The sequence below is a fragment of the Primulina tabacum genome, chromosome 13 (assembly GCF_025594145.1).
Source record: "Primulina tabacum isolate GXHZ01 chromosome 13, ASM2559414v2, whole genome shotgun sequence".
Lineage (NCBI taxonomy): Eukaryota > Viridiplantae > Streptophyta > Magnoliopsida > Lamiales > Gesneriaceae > Primulina > Primulina tabacum.
Genome location: NC_134562.1, coordinates 32,946,194 through 32,964,176, shown reverse-complemented (window position 1 = coordinate 32,964,176; position 17,983 = coordinate 32,946,194). Strand labels below are relative to the sequence as shown.

At 35.4% G+C, this 17,983-nt stretch overlaps 4 protein-coding genes and 1 long non-coding RNA gene across 5 annotated transcripts; 3 read left to right on the top strand and 2 right to left on the bottom strand.

The window, feature by feature from the left end:
* Positions 1 to 325: 325 nt before the first annotated feature.
* LOC142522755 (ER membrane protein complex subunit 8/9 homolog) lies at positions 326 to 3,439 on the bottom strand. The gene is made up of 5 exons (XM_075626284.1): positions 3,102 to 3,439; positions 2,881 to 3,027; positions 2,734 to 2,793; positions 641 to 807; positions 326 to 548 (listed from the first exon to the last, which is right to left on the bottom strand). The coding sequence occupies exons 1-5, from the start codon at positions 3,306 to 3,308 to the stop codon at positions 518 to 520; spliced, it is 612 nt and encodes a 203-aa protein (XP_075482399.1). The 5' UTR covers positions 3,309 to 3,439; the 3' UTR covers positions 326 to 517.
* A 2,719-nt stretch (positions 3,440 to 6,158) lies between these two features.
* LOC142522818 (uncharacterized) lies at positions 6,159 to 8,703 on the top strand. The gene is made up of 2 exons (XR_012814528.1): positions 6,159 to 6,282; positions 8,491 to 8,703. It is a non-coding gene; the product is annotated as an uncharacterized LOC142522818 (long non-coding RNA).
* A 666-nt stretch (positions 8,704 to 9,369) lies between these two features.
* Positions 9,370 to 10,792, top strand: LOC142523030 (transcription factor SRM1-like). The gene is made up of 2 exons (XM_075626670.1): positions 9,370 to 10,017; positions 10,324 to 10,792. Exons 1-2 carry the CDS (start codon positions 9,689 to 9,691, stop codon positions 10,535 to 10,537), a joined length of 543 nt encoding a protein of 180 aa, XP_075482785.1. The 5' UTR covers positions 9,370 to 9,688; the 3' UTR covers positions 10,538 to 10,792.
* Positions 10,793 to 10,943: 151 nt separating this feature from the next.
* LOC142523029 (nucleotide-sugar uncharacterized transporter 2) lies at positions 10,944 to 13,439 on the bottom strand. The gene is made up of 8 exons (XM_075626669.1): positions 13,358 to 13,439; positions 13,002 to 13,102; positions 12,715 to 12,866; positions 12,404 to 12,612; positions 11,975 to 12,068; positions 11,738 to 11,904; positions 11,502 to 11,672; positions 10,944 to 11,383 (listed from the first exon to the last, which is right to left on the bottom strand). Exons 2-8 carry the CDS (start codon positions 13,078 to 13,080, stop codon positions 11,101 to 11,103), a joined length of 1,155 nt encoding a protein of 384 aa, XP_075482784.1. The 5' UTR covers positions 13,081 to 13,102; positions 13,358 to 13,439; the 3' UTR covers positions 10,944 to 11,100.
* Positions 13,440 to 14,293: 854 nt separating this feature from the next.
* On the top strand, positions 14,294 to 17,290 carry LOC142522364 (uncharacterized). The gene is made up of 2 exons (XM_075625694.1): positions 14,294 to 16,468; positions 16,911 to 17,290. The coding sequence occupies exons 1-2, from the start codon at positions 14,624 to 14,626 to the stop codon at positions 17,010 to 17,012; spliced, it is 1,947 nt and encodes a 648-aa protein (XP_075481809.1). The 5' UTR covers positions 14,294 to 14,623; the 3' UTR covers positions 17,013 to 17,290.
* Positions 17,291 to 17,983: the final 693 nt, after the last annotated feature.

Below are 17,983 nucleotides of genomic sequence, written 5' to 3'. Positions count from 1 at the left end.
TATGTAACATAACCCTTCGAAAGTCTTATAGACTTTTAAGTAAAAATTTGTAAGAAGATGGAATATTTTGTTACAATTGAAACTCACTCAATATTTTATCTCGAATTTAAGATTTTGAAATCATATGAATTACAAGTCAAAATTTAAACCTGAAAAATTTGTTAAGAAAAATAATTATTTCTCAAAAATCAGTTTTATTTTACAAAATGTTCTCCGATGATTTCACCTGAATTTATTTCCTAAAAGAGTCCTTAATCTTAATTCTATCAAATAGCCAATATAAAACGCCTAAAGAAAACTAATTCTCAGAACCATGTAAACTGGATGACATGATCCCTTTCAATAATTGAAACAAAAACAGGATGTAACAAGAGTACAATGTTTCAAAATTTTACCAAAATTAAAACTAGCATTTAGTCTGCCAAAAGCTCAGTAGCAGGAACCAAGAAAAATAATGAGAAGTAGACGGCCTCCACTCATCGGGTCCTCCAAGTGAAGGTACTTAAAATCGATGACCTTATTTGAAAAGGTCTGGATTCAGCCAGTCCCTGTCGAAGAATAAGGTGTTAAGTTCCATACCATATCCCATAAAAACATCCACTCCAGTCGATGGTGAACAGGAGTAGTAAATGATTCTTACTTGCTGATATCATCCAGGTGGTCTTCAAAGTCGATAATGTCCTTCCATTTCTCAGAGGAGATGTAATCCAAAAGGACAATGTTTGCTGATGGTACCTTGAGAGTAAGGTGATTGCTTCCATCTGGTCCAGCTAGCTTCCAATTTTTAGATGCATCCTTCGAGTAGAGCTAAGAAAGATAGAGGGACACAGAATAATTGAACAAACTCTAAGGAGTATGTTTGGGTGGATAGCAATATGGATAAGAAGAAGCTTCAAGCAAGGAGCAAAGAAAAACACATATTGACAACACAAAAGTTTGTAAAACAGAATTTCCTGCTCGTGGTGAATATTTCATTGAACATGTAGAATCACCAATGACAACATTAGGTCGACATACTGTAAACTATATACAATGAAAGATTAAATATAGTAGTTGAAAATTGGTAGTGCAGCTTCATACAAGGGGCAAAGAAAAACATAAAAACATTGACAGCGCCACATTCAAAAGGATAACACCGATTTCCTTGCTCATGGTGAATTTTTCATTGAACATGTAGAATCACCAATGACAACAATAGGCTATTTGTCGAGATACGTCAACTAGATCACCACAAAAGTTTAAAGATGGGAGAATCATAAAAAGCCAAGAGAGTGAAAGTAATCAATAACAATAGATTTCCTCTCCACTCTCAAACTTTTTCCAACACAAACACAATGTTCGTTTGAAATGTTAATAAGACGAAAATTCATTCAACAAAAATTCCATGTAGCCCCAGCAGAACTGTAATTGTCCTTCAGCATATCAATAATATAACCCTGTTCAAATACCAAAACTAAAGCAGGAACATGCCCATGCTAATTAGTTGTACTAGTTTTAGATAAACATAAAAATTTAATATAATGCATCCTAGCATAATAAAATCATATCAAGAAGATATTCTCGCCTAAGAGCCTGCTTGGCTAAGTTTATAAACTATTCGAAACAAATTCTAAGTTGTTCGACAACTTATAAGATGTCTAAGATAAGCAGAGCCGAACCAGCTCTAAATCAACCAAAATTAAATTACAAACATACTCGGGCTTGTTAAAAGTTATGAGATGATTTATCAGCTTAAGTCAAATTCCACCTTGGATGGGATGCATCATATGGTGCCGCTTGATAAATCTAACAAGCCTGTTCAATAAACCTCAAACCAGTCTATCGCTAACGTAGTGAATGAGTAAGATGGAGAAAGAGGTTATAATAAAAAAATTACACAAACTTAACAAGGCTATCCGTCAAAGAAAACTAAAATGGCGTATATATGGGGATAATGTGTTGTGAACTTGTGATAGACAAGCGCTTTAATGAAAAGCATTTTTTAAACTATCACTTACAAAAAACTAATATTTGGACATAGCTCTCTGAAACATTTTTTCGGAAATCAGAACATGTGGTTTCTGCAATATTCCTCAAACTTCTCTTTGAAAAATAAAAGAAAAACTCTTTTTGAATATTGCATCCAAACAATAGAACTGTTTCTTTTTTTAAAAAAAATAATAATAAAACAATCATTTGATTCGAGCTTAATTAAGTGATGATTTTTTGAAATACAGCTCCTATATCCAAACTGGCACTATGTGAAACCAGACTAACCAAGGTAGATAACATTTGAACATAAACATTAGAGGAAAATCTTTGGCAGACTAAAGGAGTCATTTTGTTGTAACTGCTACCAAAAAAATCATTATTATTAGATACTAAAATCACCACCTATTCTAGGTTACTTGGTCTCTGAAGGATGAGTACGATGTAAAGGCCCCTTTCTCTATAATTTAGATGACTTTTGCAAAAGATATTATCCACTAAGTTTCGTTTCTTCCGAGTAACAACGGCTCTTTCGTGTATGTGCGACAAGTAGTTCAAGGTTTATCTAGTATCTATCTTACAATTAAAATAATGGTAAATTGTGGTTCAGACATTACATTTATTGTCAGTATTAATTTATTAGCAAAATGATCACAATATAAAACAGTCCACTCTATCAAATTTGGTAACCTAAATCAATACATCTCTCCAAAAAACAAAACAAGTATCCGGTTCAAATCAGGTAGAAATTTGACACAAAATCACCTGCATCACGGGGCTTCGATCCTTTCCCTGTGGTAAAGCCTCAAGCTTTTTATTATCCAACTGAAAATTCACAAAGTTACAGCATCAATCTTCATCAATGAACAAAAATAAAGCTTCGAGCAACTTTTGAGCCAGTATAAAACCCACCAAAAGTAGAGCAGCCTGAGGAAAATATCTGGTAATGTGATCTCCAATATTCTTCGCCACACCAGCGAGCTCAAAATCATTACACCTCTCGTTAGCATGAAAATATCCCACAATACTCAAGCCTTTTTCTCCATGATACTCCTCTATCTATCTAATTCACATTCAAAATATTGTTACATAAACCTAAATTTCAGAAATCACTTTTAAATTCAACAACTGACCATGGTAAGGGCGATTTCGAGGGGAGGGAGGAGGCCGATCTGTGAGTGGAAAAGCGGCACTGAATCGATGATCTCGATGGAATTCCCAAAGGCGGCGGAGCGGCCGAGGAGGACGGCGTTGACTGCGTAGGTACGGTGTTTTAGGGCATGGAGTACCAGCTTTATGTAGGCGGTCTGGTGGATCTCATACGGTGACTCGCAGCCCATGATTCACACGAATTTGTAGCAGCGCCGAAGAGGATCAAGTAGCTGACAGTCGCGATGATGGGCAGCCAAGGGGGTTTACGATGGACAACTATAGTAGTGGACGGTCACCGCTTGCCATTTTTTTGGTTTTTCTTTTTTTTTTTTTTTCCGCGATTTTCTTTGGAAAAATTATATTCTTATTATAATTGAATATTACCAAATTAATAAAAATTAAATTGAAATATAAGAACCTGTTGTGATTTACAAAAGAATCGTGGGACGCTTCGGAGTAGGAGGAGAGTGTGAATATGATGTTTGGTTCTGTCTAGGGAAGGGCAAACCACATGAATGCCCAGTATGCTCGCAGCACTCTGTATTAGAAGTGGTTGACCGAGGTGGACCAACCGATGGACATGAAGAGTTGATATTTTTGTTAGAGCATGTGTCCAGTTAACCAACTTGTTACTTAGGTTTTATTGGTTTTTTACGATTTTATTTAATTATGATATTTACTTTATATGTATAGAGATGCAAGTTGCATAGATAAAATACTTTAATATGCAAAAGGTACCATGAAATAAGCCTCTCAATATAAGATCATGAAAATCATTAGGAAGTGTATTGTATATTCTAAGCAGCTTCATGTTTGAATCAACCTCCTAAAAATAAGGATAAAATTCACTTGGTTTTGAGACTAGCATCTGTTATGTAAACGATGTGTTTTATTGTTAAAGACATGAATATGTTCATTCATAGAGATGTGTGATTATATGATGATTCACTGAACAACCTTATCTAGTCTGTCCAAGTGATTATCACTTATCGAATGGAATAGTCTACAGTTATAGTTGTACACCATTAATCATTTGACTCGGGACAACGTAATTCGTTTACCGACTTTATTGAGGGTCATCGGGTTGACGATAGTTTCGAAATACATATGAGCCAATACATTGTAGTTGGAGATTCACCGTTTGCCTATAGGTGAAGATATTTTATGTAATCTCGTGTGTTAATAGTTCAAAGAATATATGACCAGAGTAAACATATGCATTTTGGAAATGTATTTCCTCAGTTGCACATACCATATATATCACCGTTATTACTTAAAAAAATATCACATCGTTATCAAATTCATTTGCAACTCTCGGTAAAATCAATGATTGCAGATTCAATCGAGATATATGAGTTGAAGAATTCATATTGTTCGATAATCATAACTTAAGGTTCTTACATGCACTATTAGTAATACATATGAGATTATGGGGCGTTGCTACTAGACGCTTTTATCATTATTAGATGAGTACAATCAGACTTGAGTTATGACATTATTGATCAAAATACTGATGAAAAGAATGTGGAAGCTCGAACTAGAATAAATGTTATCACGAATCACACGAAGTTTCAAACTCACGGTTAGTTGTATCTCTTAACCATTGAGGGTAACACAAGTATCGGATTATGTGTTCTTGTTGAGATAGTCAAATCAAGGAGTCGACTTAACGACTGTAGTTTGACAGTGATCAAACATATTGGTTATAAATGAGTTTATAAGTTGATTCCACATATTAGAAGTTGTGAGAGTTAACTTAACTGCTAATTAAGTTATGAGAGTAGAACAACATGTTTTTGTAAAAAAGCTCACAAAACTATCGGTTGCAAAAAATAGATAAGTGAAAATTTTGATCTTGAAAATTTTTAATTTTCATTATATGAAAAAGATTTGTAATCTCGATGCATCGACTCTGTCTGATCGTTGATCGAGGTTATAATGAGTTCAGATTCATTTATTTAGCAGATCTAGAAACTATTAATTAAAAAAATATTAGTGATGATGACTACAATATGTACATGATTCTCATGTAATATTTTAGAACAGTTTAAAATTGATTAATCAATTAATTTTAAAAATTAAATAATGATAATTTAATTATCTATATATATATATATATATGTATGGATAGATGTTTTTAAAAATATATATGATATAATAAATTATGCATTTTCAAGAGCTAATTTTGCACGATATATACTAAATGAGAATTTTTAATTTGAAAATAAATGAATCATAATGGGATTATAACTATGAATCCTAATGAGAGTAAAATTCTTGATGTGATCAAGAATCAAAGTTTGTAAATATTTTATTAAAGATCATATGAAATAAGACACTTTTTACAAACAAAATTTTGTCCAAATTTTCCCTTTTATCTCCTCCACGCATAGAAGTTTTCTGTCACTTCTTGAGAACAATAAGTGTAACGTTCCGAAAATTTGAAGGGTCAAGTAAACCACATGCATGCAAGTTATTAAATTTTTTTGGTATTTTATTAAATTATTTTAAAGCATAAAATGTATGTTTATTTATATAATTGTGTTTAATTATTTTTATGTATAATTCATGTATGATAGAATTTATTTCACGAAAATTTAAAGGTTTATGTATTAAAGATTTTTAAGTTTTATTTTGCGCTCGAACGAGGATCGGAGACCGGAGAATTTTCAGGAAAATTATTTTAATTACATGATTTGTTTTTAAATATTAATTTAAGATGTTTTAAAGTTATTTTTCAAGAATTGGGATTTATTGAGTATTTTTACCCGCAAGATTTTATTTTTAACGGTACATGAATTTTATCAAATCGGGGGACTTTTCGAGGATTCGGCTAATTTTTTCAAAATCTTTCCAATACGAAATATTTTTCGGGAGTATATTTGGATTTAATGAGCCTACTTTTAAGCTTATTGGACTCAAAACTCTTTTAAACTTTTTAATTAATAACCAAGGCCCATTATTTTGGTTATTAACCATTTAAATATTATATTAATGACTACCCTACACCATTTAAATCACCACCAACCGACACCTTCATTCAACACTCCTTGTCCTCGGTTTCAGAGTACAGCAGTTGAAGGCTTCGTTTCTCTCTTGGTTTACAAAAGGAAAAACTTCTTCCGGGTCTCCATGCATCGTTCTTGTTCTTCAATCACCAAGGCACGCCATGTACTTTTATTGCTGCATCATTCACGTTATATACATGGTGTATTATGTTTATTTGTTGTGGAATTCTCGATCCAAAGCATATCATGGAGATCCTTCGGTTTTTGTACAAATACATGCATCTTTTGTTCACTACTCACGTTTTCTCTAAAATGTTGCAAGGGGACTGCTGTACTGTGTGATGAGAGGCTGTTAGCACCGAAAAAGAAAGGGAATATAAGCTGGAAACGAAACCTGGTAGCGTTGGGTAAGGTTCGGCTGAGTTCTTGTGGTTTTGGGCTCGTAGTGGGTGGATCGGTGGATTTGTAGGGACCTGCGTTGCAGGGGCCATACCAAGCCATGGACCAGACCCTGAGGGGTCTGAACCACGGCCTGGAATCAAAATTGCATGGAAAAAATGGCAGGAAGAGAAACATATATATGGGGTATATATCAATCCATATTGAATTGTCGATACAGAAATGATAAAATCCAATTTATTTGGATCAAATACGGGTTTTATTATAGGATAGGTAAGAAAGAAAATACTTTTTTGAGATAGCAAATGATATAATATAATAATGAGATCCTAATCTCAAAACAAAAGGAAGGGGATATGGCGAAATCGGTAGACGCTACGGACTTAATTGGATTGAGCCTTGGTATGGAAACCTACTAAGTGAAGACTTTCAAATTCAGAGAAACCCTGGAATTAATAAAAATGGGCAATCCTGAGCCAAATCCTTGTTTTCACGAAGCCGATCGAGCTCGGGGGAGGAGGTTGGTCGCATAGGGTGTTTGAGGTGTCTATCGATCGTGTGGGCTGTGCTTCGTGCATGGGGGTGTAGCCGTGGTTCCTTTGGGTCCAGAGAAGTCCTAGGGTGGTCTAGGGAAGGATGAGTAGCAGCTGTTCCCATCAGATTTAGGCGAGAGTCGAAATAAGGAAAGTTGGTGGTTTGGGTTTTCGGATTAGCACGTGCTGGAAATTTCAGCAGCTTGCTGGCCTATTGTGCGAGTGACTAAGGGTCAGGTTTTCAGGTTTTTAGGACCTTTTAGATGTTGGTAAAGCATGGTAAAAATTTGGGAATAATTCGGTTAAGTTTCGAGTCGATTCGAGTTAAAACCGGGACACCGATCCAAATTTTAAAATAATTCGGTTAAATTATGAAATGAGCTCGAGTTTACGTCTAGGAATGATTATAAAAATGTTTTGGGACATTTTAAGGAGTTTGGTAAGCTTCGAGTCAAAATAATGAGTTTTGGTTTTATTCGGGATTTAATCGTCGCACGAAATGTTAATTAAAGAATTAATGGAAACGCCTAGATTTAAGCTTAATAAAATTATGGGAAATTATATTTAAGCTCAAATAATTATTAGAAGTCTAAGTTTTTAATTTTGAATTTTATGCTAAGGTTTGGTTTAATTCGGGATTAAAACGCATTAATATGTTATATTTAAATATTAATTTAAAAGTCATCGATTTAAGCCAAATAAAAATATGAAAAATTCATTTAGGCTTAACTAATTATTTGGGACATGTTAGAGTCAATGAAATTATGAAAATGTCAAAAACGTGAAATTTTACGTCTAGAGGCAAAACAGTAATTTTTGGTTTCTAGGGGCAAAATGGTCATTTTGCACCCGGGGTAAGACTTTGGTCCTGACAGCGCCCTGAGCACAAATTTACTATATTTATGCATCATGATCACGATTTTAAGATTTTATGAAGATATACGTCGCATGCTTGAATTTAAAGAAAAACTGCATATGTTTAAGATTTTTATAAGTGATGAAAATGATAATGTTTTGAACGATGAGAATTAATTGTGGCTATCGAAGTATATGTAAATGTTTAAGACGTATATGTAAATGCTGATGATGAGGCCTAGGCACAGTGGATGGGTGATTCTGTCACTGATGTCCGACAGCCGCCGGGTACCGCGATTCTATGTATGATGGATCCATCATAAATGATGATGTACGATAGTCACTTCTAATGAGCTGAATTCACCAATGATAAATGATGAATGATGAACGATAAATGATAAACGATAAATGATGAATGATTAATGATGAATGATGATTAACGATGAGATGTTTTGACAGTCATGATTTCACACGACACGTTTATGTTACATTTTTAAAGTTCATGAAAGGTATGTTGAGTATGATATTTTTCACTGCTGTGTGCTATGTATATGTATTTGCTATCAACGGTGCAGGTGTGTTGAGTCTTTAGACTCACTAGGCGTGCGTGATGCAGATGAATTGATGATGAGGAGACTGAGGTGCCGAACTCTGAGTAGACAGACCTGGTGTGGTGACAGGACCCGAGGACCGCATGTTTTCCGCATAATGTTTTATGAGATTTGAAATGAAATGAATATTTTACTACGTTGATGATTTTAAGATTTTTATATGTTTATTTTCACCTATGAGTTTGGATAAGTTTGGTTATTTTAAACTGCGCTATTTTTACTGTCAAATATTTAAGATTATTTTTAAATGCTATATTTTCGGTAGAGCGCATGCATGCTAAATGTTTAAATGATATTTCGAAAATGCGAGCTTTTAAAAAAAAAATATTTCCGCATTTTTCCGTAATTTTTTAAAACAAGTATACGCTACAGCAAGTCACGATCGTGACTCTTCTTCCATTGCGCCGTCGCCCCATCGTAGCCACAACGCCATCAGGTTTCTGAAATTCCGACGATCCAGTTTCATCACAAAATTATTTAAGATTTCTAGTGCAATCTAAACGAAGAATCCAGTATCCAATCATAGACTTAATTAGTCGATCAAAAGAGAGAGATCAGTACTTAGAGATTTACAAAAATGACTAACCGCTAATCATGACCTGGTTTTACGTTCAACGTTAAATATACAAAATAAACAGATGTAAACAACATACGAATATTTTAAATCATACTATCTTCTTATATAAATAATCTTTGCATTTTCATCTATACCGGTAGTTAGAGTAAAGTCACGCTAAACATATTAGATCGAAAAAGAGATTATTTTTCATTTTTCATGACAACAGAGAATGAAAAATTGAAATTGAATGTGTCCGTTGCATCGTAAAACTGTAACTTTTACAATAGAAAAGCAAACAAGTAGACAGCCAAACGGATCATTTATATCACGATAAAAGTGCGATACAAGTGTGGTGGTTTCATAAAAAACTGCAATCAAACCCATTTATTTTCGCTTTCCGTTCTTCATTGTTGGAGTATTGCACTTATTATGGTTTGCGACTCAGATGTTCACACGATATGGATTAATTGAAAAGCAATTCGCCCGAAAATCCGCGATAATTCGATCTCTCGAAATGGAAAAAGAGTGATTTTAATTTATGTACAAAATCATGGGGTTCATTTCGAAATTCAGAATCTACCGCTGATTTTTCGACGAGGGGAAATGGCTAATACGAGTGAGTGCGGTTTTGATGTGGAGGGTTCGCCGTGGATTTGGGAAGAAGACAAGAAATTTGAAATGGGTTTGGTTGATTATCCGGAAGGTTGCTCGAATCGATGGGAGAAAGTCGCGGCAAAGATTGGGACAAAATCGGCGGCAGAGGTTGAACTTCACTACGTCGTGTTGTTGGATGATGTGGCGGCGATCGAGGCTGGGTCGATTGAGGAGCCAGCATATGCAGATAAGGATCAGCCCAAATGCCCTAACCCGGAGAAGAAGCAAATCGGGGTGCAGAGAAAAGCTGCAAGACCGTGGACTGAAGACGAACATAGGTGCAAAAATAAATTTATATTGTGCTAAAAAAATTATTTTTAGTTGTTTTTTTTTCTATGCATGCATCATATTCTTTGAGAGCCATGGTGCAAGTAGTTTGGGCAGCAGGAAATTTATCTTGTCATGAATTTTACATTCTGTTTGCTATGAAATGTAATCATATTCATCGAATATCTAATCCTTAGTCCAATATATATTTGCTGAGTATCTAATCCTCAATCCAATACATATTTGCGATACAAGTTCGCCTTCATTATATTTATTGTTTTCTTGACAATTTGATCTTTTCCTTCAAATAAAAACAGGCTATTTCTACATGGATTGGAGGAATATGGAAAGGGGGATTGGAAGAGCATATCAAGATATGTCGTGCTGACAAGGAATCCAACCCAAGTCGCGAGTCATGCACAAAAATATTTCGAGCGTCAAGAAAAGGAAGATCAAACCAAGAAAAGGAAAAGTATTTTCGACAACTCCAATGTTGATAGCAGTGTCATGGCATCAAAGGTCGGTCATTGATCTTTCATTCTTGCAAAGAAATTAAGCTTTGCTTAGGTTTGAGTCTTTGGAAGTTTTGACTATTCGACTATGCTATAGCTAATATCTTTAATGGACGTTGGTTTTGTTTATATATTTTTCGTTATGGAAATTCATTCTTGTTTCTTTCTGCTTACTTTCTCTGAATCAAAATTGATGTTAAAAGATGTATATAATAATGGGCTTATTGTAGCTGCGGAGAAATAGATCGTAAACAACTAGGTAGAAGCTAGGTTTAAGTACATCCAATTCAAGCTCGAGATCATCTCAGGCTACTTGATCATGAATCACTGCTGTTTTAATCGCTCAAGTTGTTACAATCAAGTCCACCTTGAATATAATATAGCACTACTACATTTTGACCAGTTCATGGCACTCCTGGTACATCTTATTATGGGCAAACAGATGTAGTCTGAAATCTTAAAATATCTGAGGTTTTTTTCTGTACAAAAACTATAATTTAGTTAACTAAGTAGAGTCTCCCGAGATTTTTGATTAATTTCCCTTTCCCTCTACACAAAAGGAACGGAAATAATTTTACAGTCCTAAACCGCAGCCAAGCTATCGTCAATGCCCTGTGTCTCCTCTTTGTCTTCAATGCTCTTCGGTTTTAAGGAAGTCAAGTTTTGGTTTGGAAGCAGATTACTCACTTTCCCACTTGATTCCTTCATACTTAGAGACGTGTAAACTGACATTCCACAGAGAGCTGAAACCGCCCCAAAAACACTCACGTATCCTGGATCAGAACCAAAAACTAGATACCCTCCAAGTAAAATGACACAAGTCTTGAATTGCCCTAGAACAACATGTGACGTTGCAGAAGTAGCTCTGCACAAATACAATTCAGCCGTTCAAACACTAGATGTGTACGGTATTGTCCTAGATTTGGCCTCCACGTTTCATTGGAAAGATGGATTTTGGAGTTGGTTATAGAAATAGAACTTACCCGAGTGCCAAAGCTCCAGACCATTGCAGAAGAAATCCAAGTAAAGCCGATATCAAAATTGCAGTTATGTTTTGGACATCCCATTTGAAGTATAATACCCCAGGAGGATCCAAGCATGGCATAAGAGCTAATAAGAAAAAGACGGTAACCGGGGTCGTCTTCCACATCAACCTACATTAAGTTATTTATTGTTCTCGAGTAACATCTGTGTTATTACATTTTCAGAAGGTACTTACGCAAGTGCAGTCCAATTTTCTTGCTGCTGCATAGTAGACCATAGTATTTTGTTGATGGAACTTGGAATTATCCAGGCAACTGCAACACATGCACCAAACAGATTGAATTCTAGGTCTGTAACTGTAGCGACAGCCACACCGAATGAGACGACTATTATAGCAACTACCTGCACATGATTTTTCTATAAATATCTTCCGGATCCAACTTAAAATTAAACATTGAATGAATCAAATCACCTTTCTAAAAGAAATCGTCTTTCTGTATAGAATATACTCTGCAGTGACAATGCTTGGAGTGACAGCAATTTTAGCCATCTGGTAAAACCCAACACTGCACCAAAAATTGGATGAGGAGATGGTAAACTATTTCAAGAAACTGCGATGTAAATTGAAACTTTTCAACAATAATTTAATAGTTTGACACACTCTTTAGCGAATAAGCTGAAAACCTGAGAACATATACCCAAAAATAAATATTCAAGACCATGCACATGCTTGTTTGCAATAAATGCCCATTGAAACGTAAAGGTGATTGTCATCAAAAGTTTCGAAGTTGTAATATACTGCATGTGATCAACATTTTTGGCTCTGACACCACACCATGTTAGGAATCACTTACCTTAAAGTTAAAGTTTATGAAAAGTAGCCTAATAGTGATTTTTGAACCTGTTATACTTCAAGCTTGTGTTTGCAAGACCGGAAGCAAAAGCCATGACGGCACCCAAAGCAAATAATGAGGAAAAAGGTGTCGTTTTGGAAGGAGGGACGACTGGAAGCATGGAGAGAGACTTAAAAACGGCTAGTAAAACCCAAGCAACAGAGTAGTGAATCAGTGTCAAAAAGATCGGAAAACTGAATCCAACTTTTCCCATTACCTGTACACGGTGGACAAAGTATGTGTGATTAAAACGCAACTGGTTACAGCATTACTGGAGGCAGAGAAATAATTACAAGAAATTGAGGAATATAAGGCATACCAGTTTGTTTCCTAGAATTATACCAACAGCAACCATGAAGTTGAATGTCACTGCCACAACCGGTCCACAGAAACGTTGTTGTTGGCGCTTGGCTCCTTCTGAAGTCCGAAGCTCGTTATACAGCGAACTTCTGAGTTCTTCCAATGCACGACCTGTCGTGCATTGCGCAAATGTGCTTTAAACATCAACTCTTTATTCATGAGAAAGAGACTAGAACAAGGATTTCAGATGACAGGTAAATGATACATTTACAAAAGGCAACAGACTGGATACCAAAGGGACCAAACCTGCTTCCCCTGCATCACTATCTTTTCTTTTGATTAATCTTTTGGAGTGTTGTCCCAACACGGAGTTAAATAAGCCCATAGCAGATCAACTACTATCAGATCTCCACATCCATGGATGTTAATTATATACGAAACCAAAAAAATAAAAAACTGATTAATATTAGATCATGAGAAGAACGTAAAGTAAATCTACTCACGTTCTTTTTAATATCCTTCCAATTTTCGACAGATTATAGGAGAAAATAACGAGTGTAAAACAGTTTGCTTTATCCAAGAATGTGTCAAAACTACTGTTATAAAAGTCGGATATCACGGATCTTTTGAGATCTCTCATTCGCCTCTCCTTTTACTCTTACCATTTAGGCCTCACCACGAAAATGGGTAAATTTCACCCAATTCTTACATTGGATCGTTCCATTCACCTTCACCTTCACCTTCTCTCGGTAGAGTTTGTCAAATTTCAAAAAAAAAAAAAATGGTTTAATCGATTTATTTGGTTATTATTAAAAAAGTTCGGTTAAAAGGAATTTTTTTAAAAAATGTAATATCGTCGTTAATTCTTTTTAATAAAAATTTATTAAGCCACAATTGGGATTTGTTGGATCATACAATCGAAATATCACAAATTTTTTAATATAATTTTATTATGCCATGAAGTAAAAATAATTCGTTTTTAATAAAAAAATTTCAATTTTATTTAATTATTTCAGCTATTATATTAATATTTTTGATATATAAATAAGATTCTGTCAGTTCCATGTGTCCAAAAAAAATTTCGGTGCCATTATTTGGATGACTGTTTCATGGATATGGTCATTCACATATTCTTAAAAACTTGCATTTTTTACATGTCATAATGCTTATATTATTTACATCATATTATAAAATAATAGAGTCATGAAATAATTAACTTTGTGTATTTGGCGTAACATATCTTATTCATTTTTTTAAATTTACAAAAATATTTATTTATTTTTATATATCTATATAATTAAAATTTTAGATATCATTCAAAATTTAAAAATATATATATACAAAAATAGCTTATAATAATTCCAAACTGTGTAAACATGTATCGCATACACTGGACACCGTATGTATAAAACATCTTGGGCTCATCGAAATTTACAGACTCAAGGAACAACGGGTGGCAGCAAGTTACGTAAGCTTTGGCCCACAATAAATGTGTCCTTTTCCGGCTCTCAGCCGACACCTTCCCTGAATAGCCCCACGTTGGACATATCATTTGTGATGAGCTTTTTATGCCCAGAAATCAGAATCAGTGGCAAATTACATACATGGAACACTGTGCGGCTGCAGCGGGAATTGAAAGAATAAACCCCTAAACTTTTTTCTGAATCCAGCTGTTTATCTGGGAAATATTCTTTACCATAATAATTGTGTTGTATGTATTCGCCATGTATGCAGGCAGGCTCTGTATCCTGTAACTTTTTACGATATCAATACACAGGGCCCAACCGTGTCAGCTCTTTCCTCCTTCCAACCAAATATGACCTTTACTCCGTGTTGAATCCAAAACAGAAGACTTTTCAAGATACTGGCATAGAGAGCTTTATTATTTGTTCGCTTTCGTTTTCTTTATCGATAAAGATTGTTAAATAATGGAGCTGGTTGAATACGATTCAGGCTCCAAATCAGGGTCAAACAGTAGCTCTCCTCCGTGGCAAGAAATGTTCCGATCTGCATCAATCAGGAAGCCTCAGACAGACCAAGCGCCGGCGTCGGTGTCCCAAGAACCTGCAGCGTCTGTGTCGGAGGATCATCAGAATTCCCTCTTCAGTGATCCTCAGGTACGCCTCGCGCTGTACATAACCATGGCACACGCAGGGCTTGCGTTCACAATCTTTGTTCTTTATGGTGTTTGCAAACTTCTTGAAGATTTCTTGAGGCCCATTTTGTGGGCTGTTCTGTGTTCCATCCCTTTGAGAAGCATTCAACAAACCCTTGTCGGTTTTTGGACCGAGCCGTTAAAATTAGGCCTCACGGAGACAACCTTGGCTATCCCTGTGGCAATATTCAGGGTTTTTGTTGGGACTCTTATTGAAATTAAAGAAGGCATTTTGCGGGTTGCCCTGAGAAAGAAAAAGGTTGAATCTTTAAGGATGAAGAAGAGTGGATTTTACAAGTTGTTGAAGTGGCTTGTTTCTTTTTGGTTGTTTGTAATGGCTTATGAGCAAATTGGTGCCATAGGGTCTATGTCCCTTCTTGCATTGGGATTCATGTTTAGTGCTGCTACTGTTGAGTCAACTATGAGTAGAGTTTCTACACTGAGAAGCCATAGCTTTCGCCGCCTTTCGGTCAGTGCTTTTTTCACTAGAGGGATATTGAAAAGATTGAAGACAGTAGTGGCAATTGCGTTGATTGTTGGAATTAGTGTTGGCTCATTGGCTGGCATGATTTTCTTCTCTTATAAAATAGGTGTCGAGGGAAAAGACGCTGTATTTGCTCTAAAATCACACGTGGAAGAGAGTAATTATGCTGAGAAAATGGGGGTTAAGAAATGGATGGAGGAAAATGATGTGCCTGGAATGGTGGATATGTATTCTACGAAGTTTTACGAGACAGTCTCTGAGCAGATTGATAGTTTGGCAATGCAATATAACATGACTGAATTAGTAACTGGGTTCAAGCATTTTGTGATTACTCCCTCTGGAAACTCCTCCGCCCGTTCCACAGCTCTGATAAGTCCATCCCCTTATGCTGATAAATTTTTGAGCCTGAAAAGGAGAGTTGGAGATCGAGAGTGGGGGAAAATGTACACAGAAGTGGACGCAATCTTCCGGGAATTGGTGATTACCCGAGAAGATCTCGTGGAGAAGGCAAAAGGGTTTGCTGTTCAAGGAATGAACGTGATGCAGAGTGTACTAGTTAGCGGTACATCTATTCTTGGTGGTAGCGCAAAGCTCATGTTCTTGATTGGTAGTTCGATTGTCTCCGGTGCAGCAGAGCTACTAAACTTCATTTCGCAATCAATGGTATTTTTTTGGGTTTTATACTATCTAATCACATCAGAGTCCGGTGGAGTCACAGAACAGGTTATGTGTATGCTTCCCATTTCACAGTCTGCAAGAATTCGATGTGTGGAGGTGCTTGACAAAGCTATCTCTGGGGTTCTTTTAGCAACAGTTGAGATTGCTTTGTTTCAAGGATGTATGACCTGGCTTCTATTTAGATTATTCTCTATACATTTCTTATATATGTCGACTGTGCTTGCATTCATTAGCTCCTTGTTGCCGTTATTTCCTGCTTGGCTTTCGACTATTCCAGCAGCATTGCAGCTGGTACTTGAAGGAAGATATATATTAGCAATCAGTTTGTTCGTTATACATATGTTGCTTATGGAATATGGAATTTCTGAAATTCAAGAGGATGTTCCCGGTTACAGTGGTTATCTTACGGGTCTCAGCATCATCGGTGGGATGACATTGTTCTCCTCTGCTTTAGAGGTAACTTCTAGTTTAAACCATTACTTGACCTTCTGCTATGTCTGTTGTTTATGTAACGATTATTGGCTTTGGCAGCAGAAGTTTACATATTTTGAAAATGCTGATGAGCTTAATTGGCATTATTATTTTCTGTTTTGGGAAGTAAGGCTCAAGACTCGAAATGGAGGATATCTGTTTATTTTGGATCAGTTTAACGAAAACATCCTAAAAAAATTTGTTTGTTTTCTGGCCAACAAATTTTTTTTTCCATCTCAGTATGCTAAATCTTCTCGTTTACAGCAAGATACCTCACTCTGATATCATCCATATTACGGAATTAAATAAAAACAACTTTTTGCGTTGCTAGTTAGTATCATCCTTTCCGCGTATGTGACTTTAACAAATGGCTATGAAATTTTTTGTTTTATGTTTGATTGCAAGACTTATAGTTATGGCTGTGCAGGGAGCAATAATGGGGCCTTTGATGACAACTGTGGTGATAGCCCTAAAGAATTTATACGTGGAGTTCGTTTTGGAAGAACAACCCAAGAAGAAAAGCGAGTAGATAATATGTTCTTAGTAACATTTGTTAGTGGTTTCGATCTTGAATCGATTTTGATAGATAAAATTACAGTCCAACACAGTTTGTTTACAACATTGTTTTGATTCAGAGTGCCCCTTTTGTAGTATTTTTTTACACATTAGTCGAGTTTGAGGATGGGGAAATTTGTAGTAGAGAAGTGTATGTATGTTGTTTATCAAAGGATGTAAAAAGGGTGGTGCTTGATCCCCCACTGTTTTATTACAGATTGAAACATCAGAAAAGTTCGAAGTGTCACTGTTTGTCTCCTCTTAATATACAATATGACCGTGGACGTAAAATCCGTGCATCTAGAGCAAAGGCACAATGAGGCTGATCTCTTGTTCACGGGCTCAAAACAAGCCAGGAGACAACCCTCTAATAACCCACCACATTAGAATCACGCGTATTAGTACACATTTGAGACGAAGAATTTATTCGATGCTACATTCTAAAAGAACGTCGAAGGACCATATGCATATGGTCCATTGGACGCTCCCCTCAGATTTATTCACACTCTTAAGTTGTGTATCTAGCCTTCAAACTACTTGTGCACCTTCTTGCGATTTGTTTTCGACAACTATACGGCAAATAGGCCACAAAAAAATTTGACGTCAACTTGACTTGCTTTATGGCAAGCTAACAGAAAGTGTTATCCATAGCTAGCTAGTGTTGGTGTATTGCATTGTTTTATTACAGGTATTTTTGTGCTTATTTTTTTATTTAACATTGTTGGAAATATTATATGTATAAAAAATTTAAATCATCATGTGTCATTGATAATACACATTAATGGTTCACCAATTTTATTTTACAATAACTATAATAATTTTATTTAATAATTATTTTAATTTTTAAAATATAACTAATAAAATTTTGTGAGCTCTTCAATTCTATTTTTCATTTTTTCATATTATGATAAACACATGATATTTTTTTTGAATTTTATAATTTTT

Coding starts and splice junctions, on each gene's coding strand:
- LOC142522755 (XM_075626284.1), bottom strand. CDS start 3,308: ATGGGCTGCGAGTCACCGTATGAGATCCACCAGACCGCCTACATAAAG. Junction 2,794..2,880: donor CTCAGGCTGCTCTACTTTTG/GTGGGTTTTATA, acceptor GTGAATTTTCAG/TTGGATAATAAAAAGCTTGA. Junction 808..2,733: donor ATCGAAGCCCCGTGATGCAG/GTGATTTTGTGT, acceptor TATCTTTCTTAG/CTCTACTCGAAGGATGCATC.
- LOC142523030 (XM_075626670.1), top strand. CDS start 9,689: ATGGCTAATACGAGTGAGTGCGGTTTTGATGTGGAGGGTTCGCCGTGG. Junction 10,018..10,323: donor TGGACTGAAGACGAACATAG/GTGCAAAAATAA, acceptor AAATAAAAACAG/GCTATTTCTACATGGATTGG.
- LOC142523029 (XM_075626669.1), bottom strand. CDS start 13,080: ATGGGCTTATTTAACTCCGTGTTGGGACAACACTCCAAAAGATTAATC. Junction 12,867..13,001: donor TAGTGATGCAGGGGAAGCAG/GTTTGGTCCCTT, acceptor AATGCACGACAG/GTCGTGCATTGGAAGAACTC. Junction 12,613..12,714: donor TAATTCTAGGAAACAAACTG/GTATGCCTTATA, acceptor CACCGTGTACAG/GTAATGGGAAAAGTTGGATT.
- LOC142522364 (XM_075625694.1), top strand. CDS start 14,624: ATGGAGCTGGTTGAATACGATTCAGGCTCCAAATCAGGGTCAAACAGT. Junction 16,469..16,910: donor TGTTCTCCTCTGCTTTAGAG/GTAACTTCTAGT, acceptor ATGGCTGTGCAG/GGAGCAATAATGGGGCCTTT.